We start from the raw sequence: 12,931 nt of genomic DNA, 5'->3' as shown, positions 1-12,931 counted from the left end.
AAGTCGATCATCTAAATTTTTAAGTTGAATATAAAGATCAGGTTTAATTTAACAGCAAACATTTGTGCAAAAGTGTCCCTAGCACTTGGTAATTTTTCTGTTCATGTATATATATTTTTTTTATTTTTATTGTCAGTATTGTTATTGTTCAACTAGTCTTAAATGTCACCTTGAGTGGCTTTAAAAGTTCATAAAAAGTCTTAAATCTAGCTTGTCTCAGGCTGTAGGAAGCCTGCAGTAATCACAGAGGCAAACAGAAACATGCATGTTGATATTCTAACAGTCACACGTGGACTGTTTGAGGTGTGTGTGTTTGCAGACCTGCTTCTACAGAGCAGGCGTCCCTCCTTGTCTTTTGTCCTTTGCTGTCCACTGTAGCATGCCAACACTGTGATGTGAGCAGAGAATTCTGCACGGTTTCTTTTTTTTTCCGTACTTTGTAAACTAACTTTTAAAGCTCGGTTGAATCACATGTCCTCCTCCTCATGTCCCTCTGTCCTCTGAAGTGGACTGATCTTGCTCCTCTTGACCGGCTGTGTGTTTAAGCGTGTCTATCTGCCTTTAACCTCGGTGGTCAGTCACACGCTGACCACATGTGTGTATGAGCATGTAGTGTGTATCACTGCACTCTCCTCACTCCTGTTCCCTGCACTGCACTGTGTGTGTGTGTGTGTGTGTGTGTGTGTGTGTTTGCTCTGTGCGTGTTTAAACCAGAACGTCCGTGTTCAGGAGAGCCGTGCGGGTTTCAGCGGTTCAGTCAGCATCCCCTCCATCACCAAGAACCGGGGCGAGCCGGGCCGCTCCATGAGCGCCAGCAGCGGACTGGGCATACGTGAGTAACAGAAGCTCTCCACTTTATCAAATTCCATCACTGCAGCACCGACCTCCACCCTGACGTCCTCGTCTCTTTCCAGGATCGTCCTCCCAGAACGGCAGCGCTCTCCGCAGAGAGCTGTCAGGAGGAAGCTACGGATCCAAACGGCAGACCATGACGTCTCCCTCGGAGAGCTCCCTGTCCTCTGGAGGAGGCATGGACTGTGGTGACGCTCCGCTCTCACAGTTTGACAGAGAGGTCAGTGCAGACACACACCCTGAACACAGCGTCATGTGCAGCTGACTGTAAAAGATTCTATATAACAGTGGTTCCCAACTGGTGGGGCGTGGTCCAAAAGTGGGTCGTGTGTTCATTCTGAATGGACTAGAAGTGACTCGTGACCGAGTCAAGTCTGTGAAAAACAGTTTATGTAGAAGTACAGTGAATTTGCAGCACAGAGCTGTTATTTTGAAGTGCAGTTTCCTGCTGTAGAGTGAGAGTTTTGGTTTTTTTTCCAAGAACAGTAACTCGTTTATTGCCCTGTTCTTGATATTATATGACCTAAGGGACTTTTCTTCATTTGTCAGAGGAGATGGGTGGCTGTTTTTCTTTTTCTTTTTCTTTTTATCCCCCTCAAAGCTACAAATATTTTGTCTTGAGCCTTCCTGAGTGACTCGGGGAAAATGCACATAGTTCATGCAGTGTTTGTCTCATATGATTTTTTCAAGGATTGTCAGAAATGTGAAAATCCAATGATATTTTCTATTTTTACAGTTTCTGGCTGTGATAAGGATTTCTTTAAAAAATAAACCAAATAATGCCAAAACTTTAAATAGGGCAGAAAAAAATCACAAATATTTTTAAAGAAAACATGCTTTCCAAACCCACCAGCCTGCAGGTTTGGAAGGCTTGTTTTTTTTTTTGTTTTTTTTTTACCTACAGAAGTCTGGGCTAAACCCCCAATGTCCTAGAAAAGCCCCTGGTTTTATCTAATTGCACTTCATTCTTGCAATACGTTTTTGCATTTTGTTTTAAGGCCACGTGTTATTTACAGTTTGTAAAAAAGAAAAAAACAAAAAGAACATGTGGTCATTTCTCCGATGTGCAGACCTTGAACAGAGGCTGGACCAGCTGGGAACCACTGCTATATAAAATACTGTCCCTTTAAGAGAGGACTGAGTTCTGTATGGACGGTTTATGGACGATAGTAGAAACTAGATATGGAAGAAAAAAAAAAATCATACTGTTCCCCATTGAAAGAACTCCTCCCTCTATCCCATCCGTCACAAACATCCCGCCTCCGGGTGCAGGCCTATCACCTCATCCCACCTCTCCGACTGATTGGTTAGCTCCCTGTGATGTCAGCGCTTTATAGTGAACGCTCGCCAAAGCCTTCCCACGGGACCTGCTGTAGGTTTAGCTCGGGCTAGCTGTTGCCTCAAATTAATGTCGGAAACACTGTAACACACAATGCAACAGTTTGTACACGTTTGAGCCCTAAAATCGAAGCAGTCAGGCAGTGGTGTTGATTCCTGCTTACACAGCTAATAGACACATTTACATGATATCTTGGATCAAACAGTAACTGCAGTAGCTTTTGCGGTTTTGGGCAACTTCTACCCCCATCCACCCTCCCACCCTCAGACCGCCCGCCATCCTTCCTGTGGCTCCCCCCATCCTCATGGCCCATACGCCTGGACGCTGTCAGCTCCATTTTTGCCCCATTCCTCGCCCCCCTCCGCCCTCACTCAGCTGTGCCTCGCCCCCCCCTCCTGCCTCCCCCCTCCCCCCTCTCCCACCCCAGTATGTTGTCTGTGGGCTGGGCGCTGAGTCTGAACTCTCCTCTGCAGTGGCAGGCAGTCTCACCGTCGGAGAAGACCCCCGATCTGAAAAGGGCTTTAAGGACCCTGCTTAGTAAGATGAAGGTAATGTCAACAGCTGCAACGCCAAACACACAACTGAGAGCACCGTGTCACCACACGCAGAACACACCATCATGTCACTTTCTATCAACACATTAGCATGGGGTGCATTAATAAAACTACAGTCACATGTTGTCAGGGAAACTGTTGCCGTGCCACAGCTCTCGCTGCACCATCTCAGCCCCGTCACATCAGCAGCATCCTGTCACATCTGTCACCGGAGCATCAGCCGCACCATCAGTCTGTCCCTCACCTGGCCGCTGTCATCTTTGGTTGCCGACTATTTCAAGAGTGCAACGCCGCCGCCGCTGCTGCTCGGCCATTTTTTCCTCCCACAGTCACAGAGCATGTCTGCTTCCACACGGCTCCCCGACAGCCAGCCCGTGTTTCTAACCACGAGCTGTCCAGCAATACAGACTGATAAGTGCGCTGCGCAGTCAGGGCTCCACAGGACCCTGCAGGGTGTTTCTGCAATGATAAATGCATCACCTGATTGATTACAAATTGGATTAGAAAAGATCACAGCAGCTGCATGGTTTGGAGTGATTCTGATGCACATCTCTGGTTCAATGACCGATGAGTTCATGTGGGTGGAAAGGCTGAGTGCTTTTAAACACAGTGTTACAGACAGATTTACGCTGACTGTGAAAGATGTGTGTGCTGTGAGAAACACAGGACTGGTGTAAGATTATTTAACATAACAAGTGTGAAAAGGTGTTTTCAGATCAAACGGTTCTGCAGAGCTCCCCCAAGAAAAGGGCTTTTTTTCTGTTTATATTTGCACCGCCAATAGCAACGCAGTGACGCAAGCCAGCCGACGACTACTATACGCTGACGAGTTAAAATCGCCTTGTATTTCCCCCGTCGCGTATATGCTCAGTTAAGCCTGGACTGAATTGTTGGTCCAGCTGTTTTCTTTTTCTTTTTCTTTTTGTCTCAAGCTGTCGTGTGCTGTTTACATGGCCGACATGACTGAGATTTTGCAAATCAGACGGGGTTCGATTTGTAAGACTAAGAGTAGATCCCTTTATTATGCCCAGAAATATGACTTATTAACAATCACTTTGTGTGCGCAAAAAACCCATAACACAAGGTAAAAGTCGTCATATGTTGACAGTATTCTTGTCAATTTGGCATCAACGTGATGGTGAAGATGAACTGTGTCAGTTCACACCAAACAACCGAGATCATGACGTGTGCACCAACCGGGTGCTGTAAAATCCTGATTTCATTCCGTCTTTGGAAATTTTTCTGCGACGGTGAAATCTCTTGAAAAGTTGTGTGCTTTAAGGCTGGCATAAAATGTGGCTCGTGTTCGACCAGCACTCACGTGGCTCAGGGTTCCTCTCACGCTGGAAGAGGAACTTATCTGACGTGGGAGCTTTAAAGCTCCTAATAAGGCGCGCTGACTGCAGTCGTCTGAAAGCGCCTGCATTGCGATGTTTCACAGCTCCACTGTGTTTCCCTGCAGCTGCAGATGGTAGAAGAGAGACAGCAGGACGAACGTGCTGCCTGCTGTCCGATAGGACAGATGTGTTTAGATTGGACCCAAACAGGAGACGATTGTTGTCCATCAAAGACAATCAAGCGCAGAGTCAGTGAAGAGGAAAAAGAGCTTTTCATTCAGCAAATGAGATCACTGTAGAGGCCCTAACCTGAGGACAGCATCACTGACCTGGAAGCAGAATCGTGCTCATTGTGCCACATATGAGCCGTTTTAGGAGCTCAGTGTACAGTCCTCTGTTTAAAAGGGACGGAGCGGCAGGTATCATGTCTGTTTTGGGTTAAATTTCCTCACATAAAGGATGTGAGTCATACTGTGCTGCACAGTATGAAGGTTTAACCCACACCCCCCTTCATCTGGCCCGCCTGCATGTTTGTTTTCCCTCAGCTGATCATTTCTGGTCAATTGAGCTGTTCATCTGCTGATGATGTGGAATGTAGTGGAAGACGAGGGGGGGGGGGGCACCGTGATGCAGTCCCACTTTACATCTGTCCTCCACCCCAAACAGCAGCAGAGAGAGAGGCCGAGATGTTTGCATGATTCCCAGGCACAGAGCAGTGAGCCACCACCCCCCCGAGAGACTGAAGAGTTTTAAAACAGTAGTCTTAGTCTCATTTCCCCTCTGGCTTTAAGACTCAGACAGACTCTCAGGCTGAGGTGCACCAACAACAACTCACTTTTAAACCTCATTAAAGCAAGTTTTATTCTGCTGCACCAAACTTAAAAACTAGCTTTAAATTTAGAAAGATTCAGTTCAAACCTTTCTTTAAATATCAGTTTAGTTTTCACAAATACATTTAATTCTAAATGTAATTTAAATAAATGCGTAATAATTATATATAATAATATATCATTATAATCTGCAAAAATAATACATTTTAAATTTAATTCTGTTGAACCGGACAGTGAATGAATAAATGATTTTCCAAGTGTTTTTCAAAGGAGGAAAAAACATTTTTAGGAACAATGCAATGTTTTTTGCTTTCCAAAATATTTTACCCCGATTTCATGGCTTTAAGTACTTGAAAAAGGAAAGGCCTACAAAAACACACTTTCCAGGCATTTGTGAAAAAACAAACTGCTAGTGCTGCTTGCTATCTTTACTCACAAGTTCCATGACTTTTCCAAAACTTTCAATGATGTGTATAAATTCCATGACTTTTTCAGGTTTCCCCTGTTAGTGTTAATTATGTTAACCTAGTGTCACTAAACTCTGATCAGAGCTAATCTTAGAAGAAGTGAGTCCTTGTTGGTTTGGTGCAGCCCAGCCGGAGTCTGTAACACACGTTTAAGGTCTTCACATCATCTGATTATGTATTTTCTTCTTCTCCCTTTTTTCTCTTCCTCATGCTTCACCCACTTTCTTCATTTCCAATCCCTCTTCCTTCATGTATCTCCTGTCTCCTCCTGCAGGACTCGGACTCCCCCCGTCACTCCACGGCCTCCAACAGCTCCACCTTCAGCAGCCCTCCCAGTCCGGCCTCCCCACACAAGACCAAGTCCCTGTCCCTGGAGAGCACAGACCGGATGGGCTGGGACACATGAGCCTCGGCCAACATCTCGACCCCACCGACCGACCGACCGACCGACCGACCGACAGCACAGGACTCCTCCTTTCCCGCCTCTCCCTCCTCAACCGCAGCCTCTCACATCCTTTCTGAGTACCCCCCCACCCCCCCACTGCCCGGAGAACTGCACCTCCTGACGAACATTTGTCCCACTTAACAACCTCCGTTTGTCTCTCATCATACTTCCAAGACGGGGCAGAAACGCTGAGTCCGTCTTCTTGTCAAGGGAACGTCTGAGGTTCTGAAAAAGGTGTGTGTGAGGGTGCAAGTGTGTGTGTGTGTGTGTGTTTGAGAGAAGCTGTATGCGCTCGCCAGCGTGTGTGCATGTGTTTATCCGGAAAGGGCAAACGATATAGGAAAAAAAAACTCCCGGCTCGGCTGTTTTTTCGCGATAAACCGAAACGACGCCACTGTGTCCACGGCCCCGCTCAGAGACTCTAAAGCCTCACGATGCAACAAAAAGAGGAGTATTATCGCGAGAAATGATTTGTACTTGTACATAGGACCCTTTGGGTTTTAGGGGACAATATTTTAATTTATTTATCAATCTTAGACGAGGAAAGGGAGGCTCACTTCACGGCCGGAATCAGACGGGTGGAGTTTAACCCCGTCCTCACTTCCCTCCTTTGCTTTCTCTTCGGGTGCTGCAAAAATTCAAAATGTTTAAAAAAAAAAAAAAAAAGAAAAGAAAACAGAGAGAAAGGAAAGCAATGATTTTTTTTTCTTTTGCTCATATTAAGTGCAGTGACTTTATATTATTTTTTAATTTTGACCATCAGCAAACAAGCAGCGTTCATAATAATAATAATAATAATAACGTAATAATAATGCTGGCTCGTATGACATCACCACAGCTCCTCTGTGCTACTCTCTTCCTCATCGGTTCGAGTGACATCATCCAGCAGCTCTGGACGTGTCCTCCGTCGTAGTGTAGGCGTTTGCTGTACAACCAAACTCACAGGCTCCCATCACAATAATGTACATAGGTTCAAAGTAGAGAGTAATATATGATAAGGAAAATACTATAGAGAACTACACGGGAAAGACAAAAAAATCCTCTTTGACTTTTACGGAGTGTTTTGGGGTTGTATTCACACAAAAAGCCATTTTAAACCACTTTCAGTTTTCTCTTTTTTTACCGATTGATTTTAGATTTGTTTTATAGATTTTGTTTTAATTTTATGTATGACACGCATTGTGTTGTGTGTTGTTGGTTTTTTTTTCCCCACTCGGTTTGCGTTTGAGTGAAGAGTATGCATCGACACTACTGCCCGTACTGTAGAGTGAACACGTGCATTTATCACACATGTATCGACACACGCGCGCGCTGAGGTGGTGTTTTTATGCAGCAAATGCCTTGTCGTGCTCCTCCTCTGGCTGTGATAGGAGGAGCTGATCATTTAATCATGTGTGTGTTTAATTGGCTGTGGTACCTGGATGGAAAGTCATTCCACTGAGCTTGATTTAACCAAAAATGGACAAAAAGAGGGACAGTATTTAGTCTTTCTGACAGCCTTTGTATATTCTGAAGAAAGTTTGGTTGATTTGTTGATTATGAAGCAACATTAAGAGAGCTCTTGATTTACAAAACAAAACAAAAACACTAAAATGAGAATGTAAACACTTAAAAGTCAGCACCGTTTGTCTTGATAAGCAGATGAAATAACCTCAGTGCTACCTGTTGTCTGTAACATTAGCAGGGCTGGATGTGTAAACCCCCCTGCAGGCGGGTTTTCTTTGGCAGGCCCCTGAAAGAGCATTACACGGTGAGGCAGCTCCTGGCTGCAGAGCAGGCCGTGCACAGCCAAAAACCTGTTACCTCTGTTCATCTCCTTCAGCCTACAGACAGACAGAAAAGCACGGCTCACAGGGCAGAGTGAGGTAAAACTGTGCGGGAACAATGTCGACTGTCCTGACGTTAAACACTAACTAGCCCGTGGTTATAATGTGGTATTAACTGTAAGAAGAACGCACATATTGAACTCTGTTTCTGGCCCGTTGTTGGTGCAGAGTTACAGGTCAGCGGCCTCCAGATTCCTCCAGTTTATTCCGCTTGTCTTGTTTGTTAGAAAGGGAAGCAAAAACGAGTACTTTGGTGGTCATTCCTCCCCAGGTCGAAACACAACAACGTAGCTGTAAACAACCCATTCCAAGTGTTCTTTTAGTATTCCATTTTATATGAAGCGAGAGACGGAGAGCAGCTGGTTTTATTCCAAGCAAAAACCTCTTCGAGACGTTTTAAGCTAGTGAGTCTCCGTAGTTACTGCTGGAGTTTCTGTAGAATGTATTTAGACGGGGGGTGACGTAGCCAGGTGTTTTATTATCAGCCAATATTGTACAGAAAAGTGATCCCAGACATCCCAGTTTGAGGAGAGGGGAAGAGAAACTCAGGAAATGTCAGAACCAATGAATTTAGATGAGTTTGTTTGATGGATGGATGGAGCGAGAGAGCGAGTGAGGTACAGATGATGTACAGTAGATGTGACCTGGGTGGAGACAGCAGGAAGAAAAGGTGGAGATGATAGAAGAAAATGTTGTCGGGGTGAAGGGTGGCAGGTGGTTTGATGGCTGAGGTGCCACAGTGGAAGAAAAATTTAAAAACATTCAAAAAAAAATTCAAACGCCTTTGCATTTCAGTGAGGTCTTATCTACAGTACCTTCTATATTATTTTGCTCTTTCATATCATATTACACTTTGTTTTTTTTCTAGGATTGCTTTGTAATAATTTGTACAGTTTTGCATGTTATAGATGTAATCATTTTTGTTTTCGGTTTGTTGTTTTACTTGGACTTGCTCCTTTTTGAACGGTTTGGGCGTTTTACTGAGGATAACCCACTACAGGTGATGTAGATTCTTTTTTGCACAAAAAAATATTTAAGGTGTAAGGTCAAAACAAAAAATAATGTATGGAACTGGCTGCCACACTTATGTGGAGAACTCATTATATTAACCTGACTCCGATGTATTTCAATAAAGCGGAGGGCTGTTACAAATACAAACCCAACATGTGATTGTGTTGTCATTGCCTCCGATAAATCAGTTCTTTAAAAAAAAACCTTTATTACAAATGAACAACAAAAATTCCGTTTGTACATCTATACAAGTTTTGCCGCTAGAGGAAATGTTGCTCTAATATTTTACAGTAGTAATACAAGTAAGGACACGTTTTTAAACAGGACAAACTACTCAGACTTTGACTCTAATTCAAGGGCGCGCTATCTATTTAAACTGTGAACGTGTGTTCAGACAGAAAGCAAAGCCAATTCCTGCTTACTCCCCCACCAACAGCCCACTGTGGCTAAATAACCAACTCGCACCGGACAGTGGCTGTTCAGCTCAGCCTCTACACAGTACACATACACATTTTTCACTCAAGTTAAAACATTTGTTGTTTCTTTCCATAGACGTACGTAATTATGCTGCCTGAAAAATTAGCTTAGCGTTCTGTCTAAACACACAGTCATAAGGCAGGAGTTTGGATTTAGCTTTTTTTTCCTATAGTTTAGCCCTTGCATTCTGGCAAAAAGACATTTTTTTCCTTTATCAATACTCGCATTATTACACCAAATGAAGTACCTCAATATAAACATTTTTTTAAATGAGACAAGGCTTTCAGGAGTCGCGTACAGCGTTTGCAGAGTGTCAGTTGTTCACTTAATATCTGTTACCTTTCATGTGGAGTTTCAAATCAAGTGTGAATAAGTTAACTTTATAAATAGTGGATTTTAACAGGTTAAAGGGACAGTTCACCTCCAAACCAAAACACATATTTTTCTTCCAACCCGTAGTGCTGTTTAGAAACATAGAGTGTTTTGGTGGGAGTGGCTTGTGTTGGAAATGAACAGGATGATGCGGTTAGAGGGTGTAGTCCTGTAGAGAGAAAATAGTTCCTACATCAAACTGCTCACAACAAGGCGAGTAACCGAGTCATGACAGAGACGTTGCCGTTGAGTTTTTCAAATGTGTTTTTGTTGGCACTCTGAGCACCACAAACCGAATGCCATTATAGTTCCATTATATTGGAGATAGGGTGGACATCACGAATGCCAATAGGTCCAACACTCGGCAGCTCGCACCAAAACAGTCTATAATAATAAAAAAGCACTACAGGTAAGAAGAAAAATACGCATTTTTGATTTTGGGGTGATCTGCCCCTTTAAGTTGCCAGAATTTAATTTGAAACTGAAAAAGACATCAGTGCCTGAAGAGAAGCACAACAGTTGAAATGTAACCAGTAAACCTTAAAAAAAAAAGTACCCTGCTTCTAACCTCCCGAGTGCTCAGAAGCACAGACTAGAAGAGAAGGCTCATCATGTCTGATGTCCATCAGCAAGTCTTCTATACAAACAAGTCCAGTACAAGTAAAAAACAATCCAGTGCAGTCCGTCAGCGTTGGTCACATTGTGTTCTGGCTCAGTAATGTAGGTCCACCAGTGAAGCCTCGTCGTCATTTTCCAGTGTTGGTTCTCAGAGGCCACCGTCACCACCACAAAATCCATCGTAGGTTTGCGAACTGGACAAAAATCATTTTGAACTTCAGTTTTTGGGATCAGCTAGTGGTTCGAGTAAAGCTGAGAAGACATTTTAAGGCATGGATCCACACACAGTCCTCTCCATCTGGCTGGATGAATCCCCCGTTAAGTTAATGTCATCAGTAATCTGTGCTTCAGCTCTGAGCTCCCAAATTCAACAGGAGAGGACACCGCAGTTTTTGCTGCTCTTCTTTCTGACGTTTGCCGTTGGTTCTCGCACATTCTTAAACTTTCCACAAAAAGAAGGTCGGCTTTCCTACTTTCACTGGTACCCATCCAGTCACATCTTCTTCGCAAGTGTCCTGGGATCCGGTTCAGGCCGTCGTTCCGTCCTCCTCCAGCACTCTGTGAATCCCGTTTCCAGGAACACCGAAAGCAGCCTGGGTGCTGGTGAGGTCTCTGACACTGCTGTGCCGCGACTGGCTCTCAAGTCGTTGGGTGGAGCCGTGCCGCGACAAACTGTCCAGACGATTGGTGCTGCAGTGTCTGGACTGTGATTGGTCGTTGAGGCGAGGCATGCTTCCGTAGGGGAGACGGTCATCTGCGGCCCGAAAACTGGAGGCTGTATATCTGACATGAAGAAAAACAAAAAGCAGCATCAGCAGCAGATCCTCTGTAGTGGAATACACAAAGACAAAACAGCTCTGTGAAGACGTCTGACAGATGCGAGACCTACCTGCCATCTCGGGAGCGGTGCAGGCTGCCGTGGTAGCTGCTTATCTTAGAGCGTGCGCTGCGGACCGAGCCGGCCCGGCTGGTGCTGGCGCTGGGTGGCTCATCCAGCATGGCCAGGTGGGTAGATGAGGCGTGGGTGGAGGTCCCCTGGGTGGACGTCCCCCTTGACTTCCTCACGATGGGCGTGTTGGGGTCCCTGAGCAGCAACTGGGCGAAGTCGGGCTCCTGGAGCACCTGTCGGCTCTCGTTGACCATTCTGCTGCAGCAGGGGAAGGAGGAGGGAGTGGAGCAGGAAGAGCAGGAGGAGGAGGAGGGGAGTGGAGGAAGGGAGGGGAGGGAGAGCCGCAGGAGGGTAGGGAGGGAGAGGGGGAAGGTAGTGGGGTTGTGGGAGTGGTAGAAGAGAATGGAGGAGTGCGTGGAGCAGGCGGTGGGAGAGGGGGTTAATGCTCTGTGTTTGGAGGGGAGGGGAATGAGCGCAGAGAAGGGCCAGTGTTCACCACCAAGCCACACACCTACACACACTGCTGAGTCATGACAACCATCTCACATTTCAGGACAGTAAGTTTGAAGTCATTAAAAAAGTCAGTAAAAAAAACAGTTTATATATTTTTTTAAAAACAGTCACAGTACAGTATATATTTTAAGGGTAAGTATATTATCACTTTAATAAATTCCTACTATACTATACTGTACTATCGAATTTTTTTAAAAAAATTGTCTTGGTATAGTGTGTCATTAAAATTAAAAAAAAAAGGTAAAAGTATAGCGTGTGATGAAAACTTTGTTGCACAGTATGACAAGAATCTCACAGTATAATATGGGGTTAAAAAATTCAGAAAAGTGTCAAAGTATATTTCATAAAAATGCAAAAAGAAAAAAACTATCATGGTATGGTATGTCAAAATAGTATGGTATAAAATAGCATTATAAGATCAATGTGGAGTATGTATTGTTCTGACTGTTTAAGATTTTGATCTTAAACAGTCAGAACAATACATCTTCCACAGTAGCATTAAAAAGTCATAGTACAAAATACCACAAAAAAGTAACACGATAGTATGTCCAAAATAGCATGAAAACATCATAGTATACTATGTCTTCCAAAATGGCAGAAAAATGTCACAGCATAGTATGTCGCCCACAAACGGACCCCTTTCCCCCCCCCCCGGCTGTGCCTTGAGATCCTGTACATGAAAATCACAAACAGGATCGGAGACAAGGGGCAACCCTGCAACACCAACTAGGAGTGTATTTGACTTTACACTGAGTATGCGGACACAGCTCTAACTTTGGTCATAAGGGATTGGATGGCTTGTAGCAGCGACCCCGGCACCCTATATTTTCTCAGTGCCCCCCACAGGACTCCCAGAGGAACGCAGTCATAAGCCTTCACCAAGTCCACAAAGCACATGTAGACCTGATGGACAAACTTCCATGACCCCTCCAGCAGCCTCGCAAGGGTAAAGAGCTGATTCACTGTTCCACGACGAGGATGCAACCCAGTCTCCTGAATCTGAGGTTTGACAATTGGTCGGAGCCTCCTTTCCAGCACCCTGGAGTAATTTTTCCCTGAGAGGTTAAGCAGTTTGATACCCTGATTGTTGGAGCACACCCTCCAGTCCCGCAACCATGTCTGCCACAGGCACTGTACCCGACCTCCATGTGACACTGAACAGGCGCTTCAGCTAAGACAGCCCAACAATGCCTTCATCACCTCAGGACGAATCTCATCCACTCCAGGCACCTTGCCGCCAAAGAGCTTTTTAACCACCTCAGAGACCTCTGCCAGGGATATGAATGAAGGTTCCCCTGAGTCCTCAGTCTCTGCCTCCTCCACAGAGGACGTAACTACAGGATTCAGGAGTTCCTCAAAGTGTTCCTTCCACAGCTTGACAATATCCCCAGTCCCGTTCAT

General features: G+C 44.8%; 2 protein-coding genes across 13 annotated transcripts in view; one reads left to right on the top strand and one right to left on the bottom strand.

Moving 5' to 3' along the window:
• The window catches only part of cdc42bpab (CDC42 binding protein kinase alpha (DMPK-like) b), a 102,211-nt gene extending 95,711 nt beyond the window's left edge, over positions 1-6,500 (top strand). For 7 of the 10 annotated variants that reach the window (XM_088089669.1, XM_088089672.1, XM_088089668.1 and 4 more), the window contains 4 exons: positions 715-832; positions 915-1,072; positions 2,665-2,739; positions 5,654-6,500. In XM_088089669.1, coding sequence (XP_087945795.1) covers positions 715-832; positions 915-1,072; positions 2,665-2,739; positions 5,654-5,785 — 483 coding nt within the window. In that variant the 3' untranslated portion in view covers positions 5,786-6,500. The remainder of the gene's footprint in view (positions 1-714; positions 833-914; positions 1,073-2,664; positions 2,740-5,653) is intronic. The other 3 variants (XM_088089674.1, XM_042502979.2, XM_088089671.1) reach the window with 2 other exon arrangements.
• A 2,349-nt stretch (positions 6,501-8,849) lies between these two features.
• The window catches only part of fzd3a (frizzled class receptor 3a), a 62,205-nt gene continuing 58,123 nt past the window's right edge, over positions 8,850-12,931 (bottom strand). Inside the window, exons 8-9 of one of the 3 annotated variants that reach the window (XM_088089676.1) lie at positions 11,018-11,464; positions 8,850-10,911 (exon numbers count right to left, since the gene is read on the bottom strand). In XM_088089676.1, the coding sequence (XP_087945802.1) occupies positions 10,656-10,911; positions 11,018-11,464 (703 nt within the window). In that variant the 3' untranslated portion in view covers positions 8,850-10,655. The remainder of the gene's footprint in view (positions 10,912-11,017; positions 11,465-12,931) is intronic. The other 2 variants (XM_088089677.1, XM_088089678.1) reach the window with 2 other exon arrangements.

The sequence above is a fragment of the Plectropomus leopardus genome, chromosome 16, assembly GCF_026936395.1.
Source record: "Plectropomus leopardus strain MGB_pleo_1.0 chromosome 16, ASM2693639v1, whole genome shotgun sequence".
Classification (NCBI taxonomy): domain Eukaryota; kingdom Metazoa; phylum Chordata; class Actinopteri; order Perciformes; family Serranidae; genus Plectropomus; species Plectropomus leopardus.
This window is presented reverse-complemented; position numbering and strand designations above follow the sequence as displayed.